The sequence below is a fragment of the Mustela putorius genome, unplaced genomic scaffold (assembly GCF_011764305.1).
Source record: "Mustela putorius furo isolate JIRA1106 unplaced genomic scaffold, ASM1176430v1.1 tig00003901_pilon_pilon_pilon, whole genome shotgun sequence".
Classification (NCBI taxonomy): domain Eukaryota; kingdom Metazoa; phylum Chordata; class Mammalia; order Carnivora; family Mustelidae; genus Mustela; species Mustela putorius.
The window spans coordinates 3,786,291-3,809,980 of NW_025422049.1; the positions used below are offsets into that span (position 1 = coordinate 3,786,291).

A 23,690-nucleotide genomic window follows, 5' to 3' on the forward strand; every position below is an offset into this window, starting at 1 on the left:
CTGGATCCCAAGACCTCACGATCATGACCTGGGCCAAAGGCAGACAATTAACCAACTGTGCCACCCAGGCATCCTAATTTTCAAATCATGGACAATCTTGCTTCATCTACACTCCGACCAATTTCCTCTCTTACCTCCCTCAATTTTTTGAAGTAAGTCCAACATATCTTATAATTTCATGCATTATACTTCAGTATTTGATTATAAGATATGAAGACTCTAATTTAACTGTATTACCCTATTGCACCTTAAAAATAAACAATAAATCTTTAGAATCATTAGATATGCTGTATATTTCCAAATTTCCCAGACTATCTCATAAATGTATATGTCATTTTTTCATTTGTTTGCTCAGATGAAAATCCTAAATAAGAGGTACACATTACAGGACATCTGGGTGGCTTAATTGGTTAAGAAGCTGGCTCTTGAATTTGGCTCAGGTCCTGATCTCAGGATCCTGGGATTGAGCCCTGCATAGGCACAGCAGGGAGTCTGCTTGACGTTCTTTCTCTACCTCTCTTTCTGCCCCTCCCCAAGCCCTCTTGCTCTCTGTCTCTCTCTATATATAAAATAAATAAACATTTTTAAAAAGGGATACACATCACAATTTTTTTTAAAGATTTTATTTATTTATTTGACAGAGATCACAAGTAGGCAGAGAGGCAGGCAGAGAGAGAGGAGGAAGCAGGCTCCCTGCTGAGCAGAGAGCCCGATGCGGGGCTCGATCCCAGGACCCTGAGATCATGACCTGAGCTGAAGGCAGAGGCTTAACCCACTGAGCCACCCAGGTGCCCCTACACATCACAATTTATAGCTGTATCTCTTAAGTCTCTTTTAATCCCTGCATTTCCCTTTACTCTTTTTGTTTCTTTCTCTTAAAATTTATTTGTTGAAGAAATTGCATAATCTTTTCCTATAAGGTTTCTTATGCTCTAGATTTCCCTCTTTGTATCCCTGTTACATTATTTATGTTTCTCTGTCTCTAGTATTTTTTATAAACAGGATACTAGATCTAGACTATAAATATAATGCAGAACATATATTTTTCATAATCCTGGGGAGTCATATTAAAAAAGAAAAAATGAACAGGTGAAATTCATTTTATTAATATATTTTACTTAACCCAGTATGCCCAAATATTTTAGTATGAATATATAATCAATGTATTTTTATTTATTTTAAGATTTTATTCATTTATTTGGATGAGAGAGAGCACATGCATGAGCACAAGCAGGGGGAGCTGCAAGCAGAGGGAGAGAGAGAAACAGGCTCCCCACCGAGTAGAGAGCCTGTTGTGGGACTCAATCCTAGGACCCTGGGACCATGACCAAGCCAAAGGCAGATACTTAACTGACTGAGCCATCCAGATGCCCTGAATATATAACCAATATAAAATTATTAATGAGACCTTTTACATTGTTTTTCTTGTATTAAATCTTTGAAGTATTGAGCAAAGCCCCCACAAATCCTTAACATATAAGATTTCTACAAAGTCTGCCATTACAAGATCAGTTGTGGGCAGCTGTAGAGGATTCACAAATCCACTTCCTAAAAAACAACTATAAACCATAAAGCTTGAAAAGTTGACAAAAATAGCCCTTTAAGCACTCTGGGAATCAACAAAGACATATAACAATCCAAGAAGCACTTATACTCCAATAAATTATTGGACTGTGGGTAACAAAAGTGGATATCCTCTGGTGTTTGGCCTGGGGCTTCTCATGTTCTACCAACCCCTTCTCCCAAAGACGGGTCAGTGCTCATGGTGGGGTAGGCTATAAGATTGTAGAGGCACTACCATGGTTGAAGATGGTTGACTTGATGTGGACACAGGGGCATGACTCCCACATCCAGTGACAGTGTTTGTAGAAGTGGTAGTCTTGGTGGCGTTTGGTGTGTGCAGAGGGTAAACAGGTCTCCTAACCTGAGTAGTGAAAAGTATATTCATGTCTTAGACTATGCATGTGTGCAGGAAACACTGAGGATTTAAAAGGGCTCAAGCTAGCTACACTTGTACAAGAGAGATACAGAAAGGACCAATGGAAAATAAAAGTGGCAAACTTGAAAATGGCGTGAACTTCAAATGTGCTCCCTTTCCCACACAGAGATCTATTGCAGAAGATAAAACACAGGCTTAAGATGGTTAAGCACAACCTCTGTGCATCACTGGCCTCAAAGTTATAGGGACAGAGTTCAGCCTTAGGAAAGCAGGCTTAAACAAATAATATATCAACGTGCCTGGGCAGCCTAGTTGGTTAAACATCTGCCTTTAGTTCAGGTCATGATTCCAGCGTCCTAGGATCCAGTCCCACATTGGGCTCCCTGCTCAGCAGAGTCTGCTTCTCCCTCTCCCTCTGCCGCCCCCCTGCTTGTTCTCTCTCTCTCTCTATCTCTGAAATAATAAATAAATAAATAAATAAAATCTTGAAAAAAGAAAGAAGGCAATAACTTAAAAAAATACAATAAAAATACAACCAAATAAATCAGTGGACACACATCATTGGGCAACATGTTTCACAGAGTTAGCCCAGGAAGATTACTAAATAAAGAATGAAAAAAATCAGCAACAATTACCTTCAGGGGAAAAATCAGAATCCAGAGTTGCTACAATATATTACTATCCAAAATGTCTAGTCTTCAACAAAAATTTATCAAATATGGAAGAATAGGAGAACATGACCTGTTCTCCGTAAAAAAAAAAAAAAAAAAAAAAAAAAAATCAGTCATATAAACTGTCTCTGAGTGTCTCCAGATGTTGCAATTAGCAGACACATCTTCAAAGCAGCTATTAGAAGTATATTCAAAGAAGTAAAGGAAAACGTAAATACTTAATGAAAAGTATGACAAAAAATGAACAAACTAGTAATTTTCAAGAAGGAAGTAGAAATTATAAAAAGAGCCACATGGAAATTTTATGATTGAAAAGTACAGGACTTAAAATGACAAATTGACTAGAGAGACTCAATAGCAGAGTTAGGATGGCAGAACAAACAATCAGTTACCGTGAAGACCAATCTGTACGAATTGTCCAATCTGAAGAACAGACACTAAACAAATAAAAGTAAAATGAACAGAGATATTTGAGGTAACATCAGGAATACCAGCATATACATAATGTAAATCCCAGTAGGAGAGGTGAAAAGGCCAGGGGCAGAACACAAATTTAACACATGTCAAAAGATTATATTTGGAAATTAACTGAACATGAAATACTAATACATGCTAAAGCATGAATGAACGAGAGCCAGATGCAAAAGGCCACATATTGTATGGCTTCATAGAACAGGCAAATGTATAGAGACAGAAATTGTATTAGTAGTTCCCAGGGGCTGGAGGGAGGTTGAATTGGGAGTAATTGCTTCATGGAAGTGTTTTAAAACTAGATGGTAGTGATAGTTTCACAACTCTATAAATGTAGCCCCACATCATGAAATTTTACACTTAAAATAGATTGATATGTGTGTTATAGAAGTTATACCTCAATTAACCTTTTTAAAAAAGAAGTAGTAAACCAACAATACAAACAAGACAAAAAGATCAGTAGCATTGACAACTCCGAGTAGTATTTTTCCAAACAATAGATAACCTAGCATTGATACATTTACTGTTGCAAAAATCAGCAATTAATAATTACAGCTATATAAGCTGTTTTATATTTTGCATGGTGCTTTCATATGTATTATTAGACTCATCTGCAAGCACTCTTAGGAAGGAAGGGCAGTTAGCCTTTATTATGCCGAAGGAAAAGAGGTTAGCTCATTTATCCAGTATCATACAGTCAATGACACAATATGGGCCCAAACTCAGACTTCCTGACTCCAAAGTTAAGTGCCCTTCCTACATTATGCCAAACCGACTCTCTGTGGTGGCAACCCAATTGTAATTACATTGTATTACTCCCTGTAGGTGAATATGGAAATTTAGATATTAGAAGAGGGAATCACAAAGGTGAAAATTACAGTTTAATCCACGCTGTGTTCTTACTGAGTATCTGTTGATAAGGGAGCTGAGAAAGTCTAGTAAATTTCTTGCTTGTGAGTTGGCATGGAATAGAAATTTGTATCAAATTGGACACACATGACCCAGCAGTACCAAGTCAATTCTTGCTTTCTCATCTGGAGTGTCTAGTAAATGCAAAATGTGGTAGGCAGGGGAATTGTGTTGCACACTGACACCTTATAAGTAAAAGAACGAGAATCTGTGACCCTCATATTAGCAAAGAGGTTAAGATTATAGACTCTTAAAAAAAAAAAAAAGTTACAATGTGCCTGAGTGGCTCAGTGGGTTAAGCATCTGCCTTCAGCTCAGGTCATGGTCTCAGGGTCCTGGGATCGAGCCCGCATTGGCTCTCTACTCAGCAATCTGCCTGCTTCCTCTGCCTACTTGTGATCTCTCTCTCTCTCTGTCTCAAATGAATAAATGAAATCTTTAAAGTACATATACATATACATATATATATGTATATATATGTATATATATACAAGATTACATTTACCATTCTTTTAAAAAAATGTTTATTTATGTATTTTCAGAAAGAGAGAGAGAGCGAGCACACAACAAGCAAGGGGAATGGCAGGCAGAGGGAGAAGCAGGCTCCCCATGGACCAAGAAGCCTGGTATGGGACTCGATCCCAGGGATCTAGGATCATGACCAGAGAGAGACAAAAGCAGATGCTTAAACAACCAAGCCACCCAGGCATCCCAAGGGCATAGACTCTTTTTTTTTTTAATTTTTTATTTCTTTTCAGCGTAACAGTATTCATTGTTTTTGCACTGCCCCAAGTGCTCCATGCAATCCGTGCCCTCTCTCATACCCACCACCTGGTTCCCCCAACCTCCTACCCCCACCCCTTCAAAACCCTCAGATTGTTTTTCAGAGTCCATAGTCTCTCATGGGTCACCTCCCCTTCCAATTTCCCCCAACTCCCTTCTCCTCTCTAACTCCCCTTGTCCTCCATGCTATTTGTTATGCTCCACAAATAAGTGAAACCATATGATAATTGACTCTCTCTGCTTGACTTATTTCACTCAGCATAATCTCTTCCAGTCCCGTCCATGTTGCTACAAAAGTTGGGTATTCATCCTTTCTGATGGAGGCATAATACTCCATAGTGTATATGGACCACATCTTCCTTATCCATTCGTCCGTTGAAGGGCATCTTGGTTCTTTCCACAGTTTGGCGACCGTAGCCATTGCTGCTATAAACATTGGGGTACAGATGGCCCTTCTTTTCATGACATCTGTATCTTTGGGGTAAATACCCAGGAGTGCAATTGCAGGGTCATAGGGAAGCTCTATTTTTAATTTCTTAAGGAATCTCCACACTGTTCTCCAAAGTAGCTGCATCAACTTGCATTCCCACCAACAGTGTAAGAGGGTTCCCCTTTCTCCACATCCTCTCCAACACATGTTGTTTCCTGTCTTGCTAGTTTTGGCCATTCTAACTGGTGTAAGGTGGTATCTCAATGTGATTTTAATTTGAATCTCCCTGAGGGCTAGTGATGAACATTTTCTCATGTGTCTGACAGCCATTGGTATGTCTTCATTGGAGAAGTGTCCATTTTTTTATATGTTTGTCTGTTTTGTGCGTGTTGAGTTTGAGGAGTTCTTTATAGATCCTGGATATCAACCTTTTGTCTGTACTGTCATTTGCAAATATCTTCCCCCATTCCATGGGATGCCTCTTTGTTTTGTTGACTTTCCTTTGATGTGCAGAAACTTTTGATCTTGATGAAGTCCCAAAAGTTCATTTTCACTTTTGTTTCCTTTACCTTTGGAGACATATCTTGAAAGAAGTTGCTGGGGCTGATATCGAAGAGGTTACTGCCTATGTTCTTCTCTAGGATTCTGATGGATTCCTGTTTCACGTTGAGGTCTTTTATCCATTTCGAGTTTATCTTTGTGTACGGTGTAAGAGAATGGTCAGTTTTCATTCTTCTACACATAGCTGTCTAGTTTTCCCAGCACCATTTATTGAAAGACTGTCTTTTTTCCACTGTATATTTTTTCCTGTTTTGTCGAAGATTATTTGACCATAGAGTTGAGGGTCCATATCTTGGCTCTCTACTCTGTTCCACTGGTCTATGTGTCTGTTTTTATGCCAGTATCATGCTGTCTTGGTGATCACAGCTTTGTAGTAAAGCTTGAAGTCAGGTAACATGATGCCCCCAGTTGCATTTTTGTTTTTCAACATTTTATTAGCCATTCAGGGTCTCTTCTGATTCCATACAAATTTCTGGATTATTTGCTCCAGCTCTTTGAAAAATACCGATGGAATTTTGATCAGAATGGCATTAAAAGTATAGATTGCTCTAGGCAGTATAGACATTTTAACAATGTTTATTCTTCCGATCCAAGAGCATGGAATGGTCTTCCATCTTTTTGTGTCTTCTTCAATTTCTTTCATGAGTGTTCTGTAGTTCTTCGAGTACAGTTCCTTTACCTCTTTGGTTAGGTTTATTCCCAGGTATCTTATGGTTCTTGGTGCTATAGTAAATGGAATCAATTGTCTAATTTCCCTTTCTGTATTTTCATTGTTAGTGTATAAGAAAGCCACTGATTTCTGTACATTGACTTTGTATCCTGCCACGTTGCTGAATTGCTGTATGAGTTCTAGTAGTTTGGGGGTGGAGTTTTTTGGGTTTTCCATATAAAGAATCATGTCATCTGCGAAGACAGAGAGTTTGAATTCTTCACTGTCAATTTGGATACCTTTTATTTCTCTTTGTTGCCTGATTGCTCTTGCTAGGACTTCTAATACTATGTCGAACAAGAGTGGTGAGAGTGGGCATCCTTGTCATGTTCCTGATCTCAACGGGAAGGCTTTCAGCTTTTTCCCATTGAGGATGATATTTGCTGTGGGTCTTTCATAAATAGATTTTATGAAGTTCAGGAATGTTCCCTCTATCCCTATCCTTTGAATCATTTTAATCAGGAACGGATGCTGTACCTTGTCAGATGCTTTTTCTGCATCAGTTGAAAGAACCATGTGGTTTTTCTCTCTTCGCTTATTAGTTTGTTCTATCACATTGACTGATTTGCAAATGTTGAACCATCCTTGTAGCCCAGGGATGAATCCTACCTGGTCATGGTGGATAATCTTTTAAATGTGCTGTTGGATCCTGTTTGCTAGGATCTTGTTGAGAATCTTAGCACCAAGGGCATAGACTCTTGAACTGGACTTTTTGGATTTGATGTCTGTCTCCACTAGCTGTGTGATCTGAAGAAAATTACTTAACCTTTTTCTGCCTGTTTCTTTTTCTACAAAATAAGGAAAACATATCTCATTATGAAATTTTTGAAGATTAAAAACAATCATGGATATAAATTTCTTTTAAAAAATATCTGCATTTTTTTTCTAGTCCTCCAACTTCTGATAATAATAATAATGGAAGAAGAAGAAGCATTATTATTTAAGCAAGCTGACCACTTAAACTTCTACTAGGACCTTTCCTCTGGTACTTGTTTTTTAAAACTGTTAATCATATTATTTTCATGGGCTGCCGTGACCACCTTGTGAAAGTCATAGGATTAACGATAGTAGGTATTTTTCCACTTTATAGTAAGAAGATGGTGCCATTGTACTTTGTCATAACGCAGGGTGTAGAACCTACATTTTGAAGCCCCTTCTAATATAGGCTGCTGCCTTTGGCATACCATAGTCCCCTCCCCCCCGCTCTTATCCATGGTTTCACTTTCTGTGGCTTCATTACACATGGTAAACTGAGGTTTGGAAGCAGATGATCCTCCTGACATTTCTCAGAAAGTCAATAATAGTCTAACATCGTCACTAAGGCCTGTATCATTCCCCTCACTTTGTCTCATCCTGTAGGCACTTCATCATATCATATCGTCACAAGAAGAGTGAATGTACTACCATAAGGTATTTTGAGAGAGAGACTACATACATTCCCATAACTTTTATTATAACATATTACAATTGTTCTACTTTATTAGTAGTTATTGTTGTTAATCTCTCATTGTGCCTACTTTAGACTTTCAGTTAAATTGTATCATAGCTATGTATGTATAGGAAAAAACTTAGTTTGTATAAGGTTTAGTACTATCCCTGCTTTCAGGCATTCACTGGGGATCTTGAAACATACACCCTGCAGGTAAGGTGGGACTATTGTAGTTAGCATTTTCCTAGAAGAACCAAATACTGGTGCAAACCCCTGCAATCATTATTAACCCCTGCATCCACCTCTATAATTAAATCACTAAAGGGTCTATATCTTTGTAGCATATGCAATGTTAATTTGATTAGCTCCACTTCCATCTAATATTTAACATAATTGAAAACAAGGTTCAAGTTAGGAAGCAGTGAAAATGCTTCTGCTTCCAATTGTTAAACATGAAATTTGAGAGACTTACTGAAAATGTATGATTTTCACTGAACTAAGGCAGAATGTGGATAGCAGTAGAGAGCTATGATTAATAATTGCTATCTGTGGGGTACCTGGGTGGCTCAGTGGGTTAAAGCCTCTGCCTTCGGCTCAGGTATGATTCCAGGGTTCTGGGATTGAGCCCGGCATTGGGCTCTCTGCTCCTCAGGGAGCCTGCTTCCTCCTCTCTCTCTGCCCGCCTCTCTGTCTACTTGTGATCTCTGTCTGTCAAATAAATAAAATCTTTAAAAAAAAATTGCTATCTGTAAGCTATGGAGGAAAGTGATCTCTCTGTTCAATACCATATTTAAAACCCATTACTTCTCAAGATACCATATTAAATTTGATGCTACATTTTAGATAAGTATGTTAATAATACTGAAATTACCACAAAATTTACAAAATCACAATGGATTTCATTGTAAGAAAAATGAATTGAAAATGATTGTTTACTTGGTGAAATCAGCTATTGCTCTTCTCCAAAGAGTAAAAAAAGCTTTTATACATTGAGTTACCTTCAATTTTCTTGAAGATTATTCCTGTATTAAGTGTTTAGCTGATTTACATAATCCACCACAAAGGATATTGAAAAGTTATAAGAAAGATAATTTGAAATTACTTTAGGAAGTTGTTGGAGTTTGAAAAGACATGATGTGATGGGGGTAGATGTCACTGCCATTCAGATGTAGTATTATTTTCAAATTTCTAAGGGATAGAGATGTGCTTTGTAGTTATACAGTTAAAAAAAAAAATCTCTGCCTCAATTGGAAATAGCAATTCTGGGCCCTCATTGGGCATGCACTAAGCTGTTGCCATTTATCTACTGATATACTCAACATGGGCACCTAAGTGGTTCAGTCTTTTAAGTGTCTAATTCTTGACTTCTGCTCAGGTTATGATCTAAGGGTTGTAAGATTGAGACCTGCATGGAGCTCCGCGCTGAGCATTAAGCCTGTGTAAGATTCCCTCCTGCAGCCCCTCCCCTGCCAAACAAAAGCCAAAACAAACAAACAAAAAAAGAAATACCTACAAATCTTTAAAATCGGGATTTGTATATTCCAGTCCGCAAATCTTTGTCCACGTTCATGTAGGCTTGTGTGTGTGTGGTCTTTGGAAAGTTATGGAGTCCAGATTCCCTAAGCAGAATAGAGAATATTAAATGAGAGAAAATATTTCAAATAACTGGTTTAGAGTTCTGGTTATTGGTTTTTCTTTCAAAACTATTTTCCAGGTTAGAGTTTCTTTGTAGAATCTGGTGACAGCACCAATTTTTCTATTTATAATTCTCTTTCTCCATTTGGCTCAAGTGATCTAGCATCAGTGTCCATAAAAATGTCCAAAAATAATGAGAAAAAATAAAGATACACGCAGCCAGAAAAAAAAATCAACATCTACAGGGAGAGATGTGAGATTAATTAATCACTCTTTAGTTGTGGAATTACAAGGCTTCCATTTTTATCTTTCAAAATGGCCTGAAGAGTCTGCCCAGGCACTGTGAGGACACCCACTGCAGGTGTTCTCAGAGCTGAGTCAAATCAGTTTTGGAGGAGTATTTTTCCAGGAGGGACCTTTCAGCCTTCCATTGTAACACTTAAAAAATGCTAATAGAACAGTTAGCTTAAACAAGCACATCCGAACCAATGCAGGAAACAAAATTTCATTTCAACTTTTGAGTGTTATCTGTTTGATATAATAGGATATGTATGTAGCACAAAAGCAGTCTACTTTGAAAGTCACCATTTCCTGGATAAGAAGCCCCATATGCAGTACATAAAATCCTCAGCCTATCTCCTGAAAAATGATTTATTTCTTTTTATTTACTAAAATATTACGGTTGTGACCATGAGATAGACACCAAAATATCTGGCCAATTCCGCAACAAAATGAAACTAGGCTTTAGGTTTTATGTACCTCTCTGGGCTCTCATCACACACAAATTGATTTTTTAAAAAAATTTATATATATTAGAATTTAGTCAAACTATAGTTATTTAGTGAATAACTAAATGAAGTCAATCAAACAGCTGCCGAGGAATTAGATACTAACAAATTGTTTTCAGAATAACTCTTGGTTTTACTAAATTTATCATATTTTTCTGAAACAGGTGCTTTCTGTCCAGCCAGTGATCATGCTTTACTTTTAGTATAAAGTTCAGTCATCTAAAAAGGACCCCCAAAAGGGCAAACAATAAACTATGAAAGATAGTTTCAGCAAGTGTTATGGATAAAGGGTTTATTTACTTATTATATGCTACTGATATATTTTAATTAAAAAAAAAAATCTCAGTCAGGTCCTCAGTAGATAAATGTGCAAAAGCCATAAGTAGTTCACAAGAGAGGAATTAGACCTAGCAAATGCATGTCAAAAAAATTACTCAGCCTCACTAATAATCCGGGAAATTAAAAACTAAAAGAAGATACCTTTAAATTTACTTATTTCAAATAGACCTTAAAAAATAATACTCAAGGTTGGCAAGGGTACAATGAAAGGAGAGTATTGCTAATGGCAGTGTAAATCATTACAATCCCCCAAAGCCACAAATATGTTCAAACCTTTTGGCTTATTAATTCAACTTCTTGGAATTTACCCTAAGGAAATAATAAAAAATGTTGAAGACATGCGTGTTATCTTCAAATGACTCCAGTTAGAATATTTATAAATGGGGAGAGAAAATGTAGAGACCGAACAATAGGGGAATGGGTATGCAAATTATGGTACATCCACTTTACATTGCTATTAAAAATGACAGTTACAGAAATTTTGTAGAAAAATGCAAAGTTATCTAGACTGAAGGAAGCAACATGAAAAAAACGTATTTGTGTATTATGACTGGAAGGAAATGGACCAGAATGACAGCAGGTAGGATAAATGGGGCAGATTTCTCTCTCAGTCTTTGAAAGAGTCAAGTGATTATCTTGCTTTTACAGTTTTGTTTGTTCCCCACAATTCACTATTTATGTGTTCCCTTAAGAAAAACAAAGGTGGGAGAAAAATCAGACAAAAGTTCACGTTCCATTTAAGAGCTTCCTAAGTCCAGTCTTTTCTTTCTTTCTTTTTATTTAATTGAAGTGTTGTTGATATGTTTTATTAGTTTCAGGTGTACAATATAGTGATTTGACATTTATGTACATTATGTAGTGTTTACCATGTTAAGTGTAGTTACCATCTGTCACCATACAAAGTTATTATAATATTATTGGCTATAGCCCCTATGCTGTACTTTATATCCCCATGACATATTTATTTATTTTTTTTGAGGATTTTTATTTTATTTAACAGAGAGAGAGATCACAAGTAGGCAGAGAGGCAGGCAGAGAGGGAGAGGGAAGCAGGCTCCCTGCTGAGCAGAGAGCCCAATGCGGAGCTTGATCTCAGGACCCTGAGATCATGACCTGAGCTGAAGACAGAGGCTTTAACACACTGAGCCACCCAGGCGCCCGACATATTTATTTTATAACTGGAAGTTTGTACATCTTAATCCCCTTCACCTATTTAACCTGTCTTCCTATCCCCCTTCCCTCTGGCAAGTGCCTGTTCTCTGTATTTGTGAATCTGTTTCTGTTTTGTTTTGCCTTTTGTTTTGTTATTTAGATTCCACATAGAAGAGAAATCATATGGTATTTGTCTTTTTTTGATCTGACTTATTTCACTTGGTTATAATACCTTCTAGTTCCATCCATGTTGTCATGAATGATAAGATTTTATTTTTTTTATGGCTGAGTAATATCCCCCCTCTTGTGTGTGTGTGTGTGTGTGTGTGTGCACATGTACCCCATCTTTATCCATTCATCTATCAATGAACATTTAGGTTGCTTCCATGTCCTGGCTGTTACAGATAATACTACAATAAACAGAGGAGCCTGTATCTTTTTGAATAAGTGTTTTTGTTTTCTTTGGATAAATACCCAGAAGCAGGATCATTGGATCATACTGTATTTCTGTTGTTAATATTTTTGAGGGACCTCCATGCTGTTTTCCATAGTGGCCGTACAAATTTACATTCTCCTCAATAAGGCATGTGCTCCCCTTTCTCCACATTCCTCACCAACATCTGCTGTTAGTCCAGTATTTTGTGAATGAGTCAATCTGGATTAATGTAAAAGGTCCTCAATGAAGAAAAATTAGTATAATAATCCCAAGGAGTACTATCCCCTTTTGCTAGCTATTCTCCAGGTGCTAGGTGGCCTCACTTTGTCTGTCTATGTTCTGGAAAAGTCCTATTCTCTTTGAACAATGTCCAATGTATTTTTTAATTTTTTCTGGAGTAGAGTGTGTCATTTTGGTGAAGGCTCCAATGCGTGAACAGTTGCTATAACTAGGACAAGCCAGTTTTCCATTTTGAGAGGGTATATATATGATTATTAATAAGAAATGGAAAGAAAATAACAGAGGAACAGGAAGGGAAGTTATCCCAAGTACATAAATATATACAGATCAATGAATTCAAAAGTAATATTTTAGTTAAAATACGCCATAATAGATTGGAATGTGTGTCAAGGGTTGGGAAGAGGGAGAGGAAAGGAACAAAAGCGAGGAGGGGAAGAGGAATGATAAATAATATAGACTTGGCTTGGAATAAACCCACCATTTTTTTCTAGTTCTTTTTAAACTTTTTATTTAAATTCCAGCTGGTTAACATAGAGTATAATACTAGTTTTGGGTATACACTTATAGTGATTCAACATATCCATACATGACCCAGTGTTCGTCCCAACAGATGCACTCCTTAAGCCCCATCCCCTATTTCTCCCATGTCCCCACCCACACTCCTCTAGTAACCATCAGTTTGTTTTCTATGTTTAAGAATCTGTCACTTATTTGTGGAGCATAACAAATAGCATGGAGGACATGGGGAGATAGAGAGGAGAAGGGAGTTGGGGGAAATTGGAAGGGGAGGTGAACCATGAGAGACTATGGACTCTGAAAAACAATCTGAGGGGTTTGAAGTGGCGGGTGGGTGGGAGGTCGTACCAGGTGGTGGGTATTATAGAGGGCACGGATTGCATGGAGCACTGGGTGTGGTGCAAAAATAATGAATACTGTTATGCCGAAAATAAATAAAAAATAAATTTTTAAAAAAAGAATCTGTTTCTTGGGGCACCTGGGTGGCTCAGTCTGTAAAGTGTCTGCCTTCAGTTCAGGTCATGGCCTCAGGGTGGTGGGATCGAACCCGGAGGCCCATGCTCTGGAGATGCTTGAGATTCTTTCTCCTTCTGCACCTCCCACTGTGCGCGTGCTCTCTCTCTCTCTCAAATAAATAAAATCTCAAAAAAAAAAAAAAGATTTTGTTGGGCCTCCTGTGTGGCTCAGTGGGTTAAAGCCTCTGCCTTTGGCTCAGGTCATGATCTCAGGGTCCTGGGATCAAGCCTGGGATCAGCAGGGAGCCTGCTTCCCTTCCTCTCTCTCTGCCTGCTTCTCTACCTACTTCTGATCTCTCTTTCTCTCTGTCAAATAAATAAATAAAGCCTTTTAAAAAATGATTTTGTTCTATTGCTTTATCTCTCTCTTCCTTTGTTCTTTTTGTTTGTTTCTTAAATTCTATGTAGGAGTAAAATCAAATGGACTTGGGCCTTTCTCTGACTGACTGATTTCACTTAGCATAAACACACCTTTTTTTTTTTTTTTTTTTGAGAATTAGTCTAAGCTTCCCTTCAATTTCATATACAATCGTGAGATTTTAGAGCTAGAAGAACTCTTTGAAATAATTTAATCTCCTTCTTACATTTAGAAAAACTAGAGGTCCTAAGAGAGAGGAGGTGATATACCTTAGGTCACTGTGCCAAGTGTCTTCTGATTGACAATGTGAAGAAGCGATTAAGAGTATGGCCTTTGGAGCATATTGTATAAATTGAGATCTTGGCTCTGCAATTTACTGGGTATGTGACCTTGGTCTAGTCACTTAACTGCTCTGTTCCTTGATTTTCTTTATCTATAAAATGTACCTACTTCATCAGAAACAGTAAGAATTAAAGGAGTTAATGTGCAAAAAGCACTTAGAACAGTTCCTGGTGGGCCTGCTACATGAGACCTGCCACCTGAGTTAGCTGCTGCTGCTGTTACGGTGCTGATTCTGCCATTCCAAGGCCAATGATTTTCACTACCAAGTTGTCTTTTCATAGACTTATGGTGACTAAAGAAACATGTACCTCCCTGGGTCTTTTCCAAAGTCACCTTGGAGTTTATCTTAGTAGCAAGTAGCAAGTAGAAAACACAAAGGTAAACCACAGGTAGTGACATTTGAATTTATACTGTGTGACCTATCTGACTGTATCTTTTGCAGTAGAGAAGATAATTGACTTTGATTTTCACGGTTTCATACTAGCAGCATGTATTTTACCTACACAGTTCCTTTTTGTAAAGTTTATCATTATCAAAATAATAGAGAAATAAGAAAAATTGTTTTGCTGTGAATAGCATTTGTGTACATTTGGTTTTTCTATGAGTTGATAGTGTGCTCATCATTTCTAAAGAATGTATGCTAGTCAGCGGACCTCTAGGATGCCTTGTTGAGCACTGAATGAAGAAGTCAATAACGCACATATGAGCCTGTCCTTAACCTTAGAGTATTTAGAACAGCATCTTTTCAGAATTATTGTGCTTTCAAACTCTGTTAGATTTAAAGTATTAATCTTTCTCTTAATGTTGTCCAATTTATTTTATTTCCAAAAAGTGAACCATTTGTGAGTGACTCACAGCACTTTAGTAAATATCATAGTTTCCAAGCTCTAGGCACCAAGTAGGGTACCACCATATCATGTGCCTAAAGAGAGCTGGAATGTCTCTTCTGCTGTCTGGGCCCACTGACACAAACATTAAGACAGGAAGTCATGGTTGAAACAGGTTAGGGAGCAGGGAAGGATTATTTTCTCTTGGTTTATACCAATTTGTGGTTTAAAGGAAGATTGCTTCAAAGAACCCTCAATAACCTTGAATAGATGTGACATTAGTAGCTGATTCATAGCTGTGAATAGCTGTGATTAGAACTCCAAGAATGGTTCAAAATGGATATAGGAATATTCCTCTCCCTCTCTCTCTCTTTCTCCCTTCTGCAACCCCCCCAGGAGTTTTCAAGTTGCAAATAAACATACTGAGGGGAAAGAGAATGTCTGCATTTCATACATAAAAATAAGGGTGATTTTAACATCATAAATCATAGTTGCCAGAACACAACATTAGGCATTAGAAGTGAGATGTTTTTCATTTTTAAATTTAACTTGTTAGGTTTGAATGGTGTTAAGATATGTGTAAATTCATAACCAACTGAGGCTTAAGAAGGAATGTTATTTTGACCATACCTCTGCTATGTTAATCCCAATCAGAGTGAACCAAACTTGATTGAAAGAACAAGTGAGAGATGGGAAAGAAAACTATATATATGTATATATATATATATATATATATATATATAGTATATATTAAAAATAACTTAATAAAATGCTTTCTGTTACTATATATATAAAATATATATATACAAATATATATAGTAACAGAAAGCATTTTATTAAGTTATTTTTAATTATAAGGTTCTTGATTGATATTTTGTTTTTAAGATTTTATTTATTTATTTGACAGAGAGAGAGAGAGAGAGGGGATACAGCAGGGGGAGTGGGGGAAGGAGAAGCAGACTTCCCACTGAGTAGGGAACCTAATGTGGGGCTATCCCAGGACCCTGGGATCATGACCTGAGCCAAAGGCAGATGCTTAACTGAGTGAACCACCTAGTGCCCCAAAAGAACTGATTTTATTTTTATTTATTTTTTAAAGATTTTATTTCTTTATTCATCAGAGAGAGAGCACAAGCAGGGTGGGAGCAGCAGGCAGAGGGAGAAGCAGTCTCCCTGCTGAGCAGGGAGTCTAATATGGGACTGGATCCCAGGACTCTGGGATCATGACTTGAGCCAAAACAGACGCTTAATGACTGAGCCACCTAGGCGCCCCTCTTGATTGGTATTTTTGCATCATTCATGTCCTTATGTGGAAAATAGCTCTCCACCCCTACTTGGTAAACTTTCATTCCTTAATGAATGAAAACTCCTACATGTTGGCTCAAGTGAAACTAGATTAATTTTACTGATGCCTCCTTTTCTGGGTGGAAGTCCAATTCTCTGCTGCTAAGATACTTTTCTAGAAGTCTGCTATTGATAGGTTTCTCACTTTGCACTATTTGTAGTAAAGTCAGGGTCTAAAATCCAGCCAGCTGTCTACCTTATGATGCACATACTATGGGAACTTAAGGAGAGAGGGATTAAAATTGGCCTTCATCACGTAGATGCCCAATAGAATTTCAGTGGTTGTTATGTTGGCATTAGTGATGAACAGACAAGCTGAATCAAGTCCAGTCTTTTCCAATATCCTCACCTTTAGTGCTTAAACACTGCTTTGTCTTTGTTTATGAGTCCTTTCATTTGGCTTGATAGTGGAGTTGTTTATCACTAGCATTGGACTGTGAATTCCTTGGGGGCGGAGAGAATGACCTATACATTTCCACATTCTCTCTAGCCCCTCTTGTGAATGCTGGGCCACAATGTATTCGGTTCATTCAGCAAGTATTGATCTAAGAAGCATAAGACTCAGATTCTGCCTTCATGTAGTCTACTACATGCCAGACATTGTGCTTGTTTGGGGGATATAACAGTGAATAGAAAAGATAAAAACACTTAATGGAGCTTATATTTTAGTAGGGGAGAGACAGATGACAGACAATAAACAAATAAGCAAAATATATAGTATGTCATTTGGTGATAAGTGCTACAAAAGATAGGAAGGAGGATGAGAGGTGACCCCTTTCTAGTGGTTTACAACGGTGTGTTGCAAAGGCCCTGAGGTGAAAACTCACCTGAGATTTTCAGAAACCGTGAGAAGGCTGATGCACCTAAAGTGCATGAGATAGGTGGAAATACTGGGAGATGAGATTAGAGAGGTTAGGGTAGATCAAGGTGAACCTTGTGGGGATCTTGTTGGTCATTGTAAGGATTTTGGCTTTTCTGTTGAAGGAAATGAGACACTAGTGTTGCTTCTGAGCAAAGGAGAGACATGACATGACTTAGATTTTAAAAGCTTCATTCTGGCTGTAGTGTGGGGAATGTGCTATAACGAGAGCAGTGGTAGAAGCAGCACATCAGTTAAGCTCTTGCAGTAAGCCAGGTGGGAGATGATGGTGTGAACAAAATGGGAGTGGGGAAGTGGAGAGGTGTCATTGGATTCTGGATATATTTCAGAGGTAGCACCAACAGAATTTACTAATAGATTACATGTGTGTGGCAGGAGCAAATGGAAGAGAGGAGCTGCCATTTACCTTTTACCAAGATGGGGAAGAGGAGCAGGTTTGGCAAGCCATGGGAATTGGGACATTGGTTTTGAACATAGTAAGTTTGAGAAGCCAGGTAGAGATACTGAGTAGGTGGTAGGATATTCACATCTGTGGCTCAGAGGAGAGATTATGCTGAAGCTATCAGTTGGAGAGTGTATAGACAGTGTGTTTTATGAGATGATGTGAGATTAGATTGTTGCCAAATCATCAGTATATATTCACTTAAAATACTTGATTTGCTTTCTCCAACTATGTTCATCTCTGGTATTAAGTGATACCAAACTCGCTGTTTCTGTAGACCATTTATGGAACTTGTAGGATAGGTGTTAGTTTCTACTATGTGTGTGCCTAGAGTAGTGTTAAGTGGTATGGGGGCTGCAAAGAAGCATAAGACTCAGATTCTACCTTCAAGGACCTTATCATTCACTTAGAAAAGTAATACTTGGGTTCATGAAACTGTTCAGACTACAAAGGATTAGGTACCACTGAATGCCTATCAGTCAATGCATAAGCTTTATTGAGTAATTTCTGTATTCTCTGTGTTTACTATACACACAAGAGAAATTCCAAAAAACGAGATTCTGCACATGATTTAGGAACCACAGTCTAGATGTCTGTAGATTTCATTGAAAATACCTGTGGCTATGGGATGCTTGGGTGGCTCAGGCGGTTAAGCAGCTGCCTTTGGTTTGGGTCATGATCCTGGAGTCCCAGGATCAAGTCCCACATCGGGCTCCCTGCTCAGATGGAAGTCTGCTTCTCCCTCTGAACTTCTACCCTTCATGCTCTCTCTTTCTCTCTCTTTCTCAAATAAATAAATAAAATCTTAAAAAAAAATTCCTGTGGTAAAGAACTTAAGAAAAATAAAGGAGTCCATTTCACTGCAAAGTAAAATCATAAAGTTATTTAGGTTTGAACTAGATTTTTTTTAACATTGCACAGAAAAGGACCAAGTTGCAGAGTTGCAGCATTTGATGAACATTATAAAATAATGTAAGGAATGAAAATAAGTAAATTTTTACAGGGCTTTAAGCTTTTCAGAGGACTTGGACATCTCAAATGGCATTTGACGTTCTCAAACCTGCTCAAACCTCTCTGTGGTAAGGCAGAAAATGTCTCTACTTGCCCTAAGAGCCTTAGCAACTTCAAGCTCAGCATTCTGTGGGGGAAAGCGGGGTCTCTCAGTGATTTATCATGAAGCTTTAAAATTTCTATCTCTAAACCCAATTCTTATACCAGTATACTCACCAGAAGTGTTGTTTACATCCTCTTGGAACTATGAAGAACAAAAATTTACCGCCACCTAACTCATTAAAAATTCTCTGCAAGCCCAAGGCTCAAAAGCCACAATATGGACACAAAGAGCTCAGTCCCCCTCAAGGACACTTTATTTCATGAGCCTCCCTCATTCACGATTCTTCCCTTCTTTAAAACCCCCTTTTTTTTTTTTTTTTTTAAGATTTTATTTATTTATTTGACAGACAGATCACAGGTAGGCAGAGAGGCAGGCAGAGAGAGAGATGGGGAAGCAGGCTCCCCGCTAAGCAGAGAGCCCGATGCGGGGCTCGATCCCAGGACCCTGAGATCATGACCTGAGCTGAAGGCAGCGGCTTAACCCACTGAGCCACCCAGGCGCCCCGAGGCCCTGTTAAAACCCCTTTCTTAAATGCAGTATTAAACCGGAGGCAAGACTGTGGGGTTTTTTGCTTTGTTTTGTGTTTTTTTTTTTTTTTTTCCTGAATGTCCTTCTCTTACCAGTTTTCAATTCAAATGTGGGATCTGCTAGGTTAGTATTTGTACTCCTGGCCACTTTCAAATCTTAGAATTTTTTTTAATCTAACCACTGACATTATCATTAAGAACACGCACACACCTTAGAAAATGTTGTCCTTTATTTGCATTCCAATACAAATAATTTTGAAGGTTGTCTCTCTTCTACCTCAAGTATTTTCTGATGCTGCAACCTCCAGTTTAATCCTAAATGCTTGCCAATGTGTGTATGTAACACAGAGTGTTATTATTGCCTCAGGCTAGCTTCATGTCATCTAGTTTGTCTTTTGCTTCACTCCTTTGATAGTATTATCAGAACCAATTGTGAATCTGCCAGATGCATTTCCTCTCAAAAGGACAAATCTAAGAAGGCTTGTGTTTTTCCCTCTCTTCCAGGACTGCTTACATTAAAGGAGTTCCTCTTCCTTCATTTCATGAAATTGAGCTTGCTTAATCAGACATGGAGCAAACAGACTGCAAACCCTACCAGCCTCTCTCAAAAGTCAAACATGAAATGGATCTAGCTTATACCAGTTCTTCTGATGAAAGTGAAGATGGACGAAAACCAAGACAGTCGTACAACTCCAGAGAAACTCTGCATGAGTATAACCAAGAGCTGAGGATGAATTACAATAGCCAGAGCAGGAAGAGGAAAGAAGTGGAGAAATCTACTCAAGGTATGTTTTTACTGGATTTTTAGAACTAATAGTATTCCTCAGTAGGGAATGCTTGTGTGTGTAAACTTATGTTTCAAAAACAAATTTGCTGATGTTAACTGGTTAATAATGCTCACTGCTTACATATGCTTAGTGAATCTGTTCATATGCCAGTCCAGCCAAGGTTGTAGGTTACATGTGCTTTTTATGGATTATGCATGAATTTAGATGCAACAATCCTCTTATCAGAGCATAAAAAAGTTGTCTAATCCTACAAATAGCCATTTACAGACTGAAGGATAAATAATTTATAGTAAGATGAAAAATAAACAGCTAAGTGCTTTTCAAGCCATTGCCTATATGGGACAAAAGTCTCAATAAATATTTGGCTTCTAAAAGAGCTTTAGAAAGGTTAGTGGAGACCACCAAAGGCCTGGAAAGTCTGTCATCAAAATGTGGACACTTTGTGCAACACAGTCCTAAGGGAAAACACGAATTTGTTGGAACCCTTCCTACCATGGCCACTATGTAGAGCAGATCCTTTGGACAACTTTGGTTTCTCAGTTAGGAATTGAGAAGACAGTTTTTAATAAATAGAAAACCCGTAGATAGAAATATGATTGCCATATTCTTTTTGATTGATAGTTAAGCAGTGATAGATGCTCTTAACTACACAAAAGAAAAGACACTGACCAGTAAAGGTTAATATATATTTTTTAAAGAATACATCAGTGCTGAAATGAAAAAAAATAAGATTTGATGATTTAGATCAGTGGTTCTAAACTTAGGGACCCTGGAGCAGCAACAGCAGCATCACACGTAGGACTTGCTAGTGATGCAAATTCTCAGACTCCACTGCAAACCTACTGAGTCAGAAACCCTGAGGGGGAAACCCAGCAATCTATGGTTTAACAAGCCCTCCAGGGGATTCTGATGGCAACTCAAGTTTGAGGACCACTGCTCCATCCCCCCCCTTTTTTTTTTTAAATTAGAGATTTTGTTTATTTACTTGACAGAGAGATAGGGAACACAAGCAGGGGGAGTGTGAGAAGGAGATGCAGGCTTCTTACTAAACAGGGAGCCCGATGCAGAGTATGCAGGCTCAATCCCAAGACCCTAGGATAATAACCTGAGCTTAAGGCACATGCTTAACGACTGAGTTACCTAGGAGCCCCTGCCCCATCCCTTTGACATCTCTTTTACTCAGAGAGCCTCAAAGATCACATCTAGTTGGATGACTTCCAAGTATTTATCTTCAGCTCCATTATTTTCCCCAAACTCTAGCCCTACATTTTCAGTTATCTGCTAGGCATTATCAAATGAATGGACACCTCCATTGGCAGCTCTAAATTAATATATCTAAAATGGCAGCAGTCATCTTAACATCTCTAATTGCATCCCTTTTCTTTCCATCACAGCATTTGTTAATGATGCTCCCATTCTCCCCAGCCATCTATGTATACTTTCTGTACCTAATCAACTGCCTCTTCCAGCAGATTTAATTTCTACTTGTCTCAAATCCATCTTCTTTCCATTAGCATTATCACTGCTCTCATTTTCTTTTACCTAAACTCTTTTTTTTTCCTAACTGATCTCCTTGGACCTTACCTCATCCCTTCAGTCTTTTTGCCATGCCATCACCTTTCTGTTGGAATGCCCTTCTCCACCATCTCCCTTTCTCCATATTCAACCATCTTCAAGGCCTAGTTTCCCAGCAACTTTGCCACAGAGCCTTTGTTGCACTGTCATCCTCTTTGTGCCCATTTCTGATTTTTATTATTTTTGTATATACTTGTCTAGAATGTACACTCAGTGAAGATGCAGATCATGATTTATTTACTGATTTCTATTTTTCTATAATACTTTGCATATAATCTGTGCTCTATAATTTTTAATTCAAGGAATAAGTTGTTATCAACCAAAACACAAGTACTTACCATACATTGAAACCTGCTTTTTAAATACTGACATTGACGCAGGTTATTTTTTTTTTAAAGAGTAATCCATGCTGAGATGAAAAAAAATTCATTTGATTATCTAGATCAGCGGTTGTCAAAATGTGAGGCCTAGACCAGCAGCAACAGCATCACCCATGAACTTTTTAGAAGGGCAAATTCTCAGCCATTGCCCTGGACCATGTAAAATGCAGTTATTATAAATGAAAACTATTGTACTCTAATTAGTATTAGAATCTTACATTAGAGGAATTTTAAATTGAGTCAAAGATTTTATATATTCATACTAACATTAAATATAGCTTAAATGTTTATGATATTAGCTATATTACACATTTTTAGCTCTTATCATAATTAATAAAAGTTTCATATTTGTCTTTTCAAGTAATTCATTTTAATCTTTCCTATTTGTTCTGCTAATGACTGTAAATTTGTTATAAAATATTTTTATTCTTCTAATTTTGGCTCTTTTATGCCTTAACAAATGGACAGTTCCCATTAAAATATTTTTCTATAAGTTTGTTATTACAGAATATGAACTTGCAATTGTGAGTTATGGGTTATGGGAATGAAGTGTAGAGTGCTTGACCTCATATGTTGTGAGTTTAAATAAGAATTCACGTCTAGTGGCAGTTTGTTCTAAAAATATAAGCAATTTTGTACTGGGTCAGTGTAAAGAGCCTCTAGCCAGCCTCATATTTTGTCTCTGCATTGTGATCAAAATAAATTTTGAGAAGACGAAAGTTTGTTTTCTATGATGCCATCCTAACTTTTTTTCAGTGACCTATTAGTATTCAATAAGCTTTTACTTAGTACTTGGGATGTGTCAGACCTTGAGTCAGTGCTAGGGTTGGAGATGACTCCAGTAGTTTCTGCTTGCAGGAAACCATACACTATAATGTGGTGGAGAAAATAGATATCAAACAAATCACTGCAATTGAATGTAGTAAGTACTTTTATAAATAAAGTGATATGGAAATACACAGGGAATTGGGGTCCATAGAAATGTAATATTTGATCTAGGTCTTAAAATTTGAATACGATCTTACTTGGAAAAGGATATTCCAAGAGGGTAGATCAGCAGGTGCCGAAGAATAAAGCTGTGAAAAGGCCTGGGATGGTGAAAATCTCAGTGTGGTTAAGAGTAAGGTATACTGGAGCTAGATCAAAAAAGGTATTGCATGCCCAATTTAGGAGTTCTTTTTTTCCCTTGATGTATTAAAAACCACAGCTTTTAAGTGATGGAGAATTTCATGTTGAGTATGATTTTTAGGATGAGAAGTGTAGGAGAGAATTATGGATATATAAGTAGCAGTATAACAGATTGATTGCAGGTGGGAAAAATTGGATGCAGAGAGGCAGTCTATGAAGCTACTGAATTAGCCCAGGCTAAGAATGGTAATGACGGTATAAACTCTGGCTATCTCAGAAGAGGTAAAGAAACATAGTACAGAGATGTCAGTGTGGAGGAATTGATAGGAGTTGGTAAGCGATTAGTTGTTGAGGTTGAAAGAGATAACAGAGGAAAGGACACCTCGATTTCAAGTTTGGGACACTGGGAAGATGACGCTCCATTTACTAAGAGAAGGAAAATAGGAAGGAGGGTAGGTTTAG

At 37.8% G+C, this 23,690-nt stretch overlaps 1 protein-coding gene across 1 annotated transcript in view; it reads left to right on the forward strand.

Annotated features, from left to right (window-relative positions):
• Nucleotides 1–23,690, forward strand: part of TENM1 (teneurin transmembrane protein 1) — a 797,330-nt gene that overhangs the window by 213,774 nt on the left and 559,866 nt on the right. Inside the window, exon 3 of the mRNA XM_045068252.1 lies at nt 19,862–20,142. Coding sequence (XP_044924187.1) covers nt 19,926–20,142 — 217 coding nt within the window. The 5' untranslated portion in view covers nt 19,862–19,925. The remainder of the gene's footprint in view (nt 1–19,861; nt 20,143–23,690) is intronic.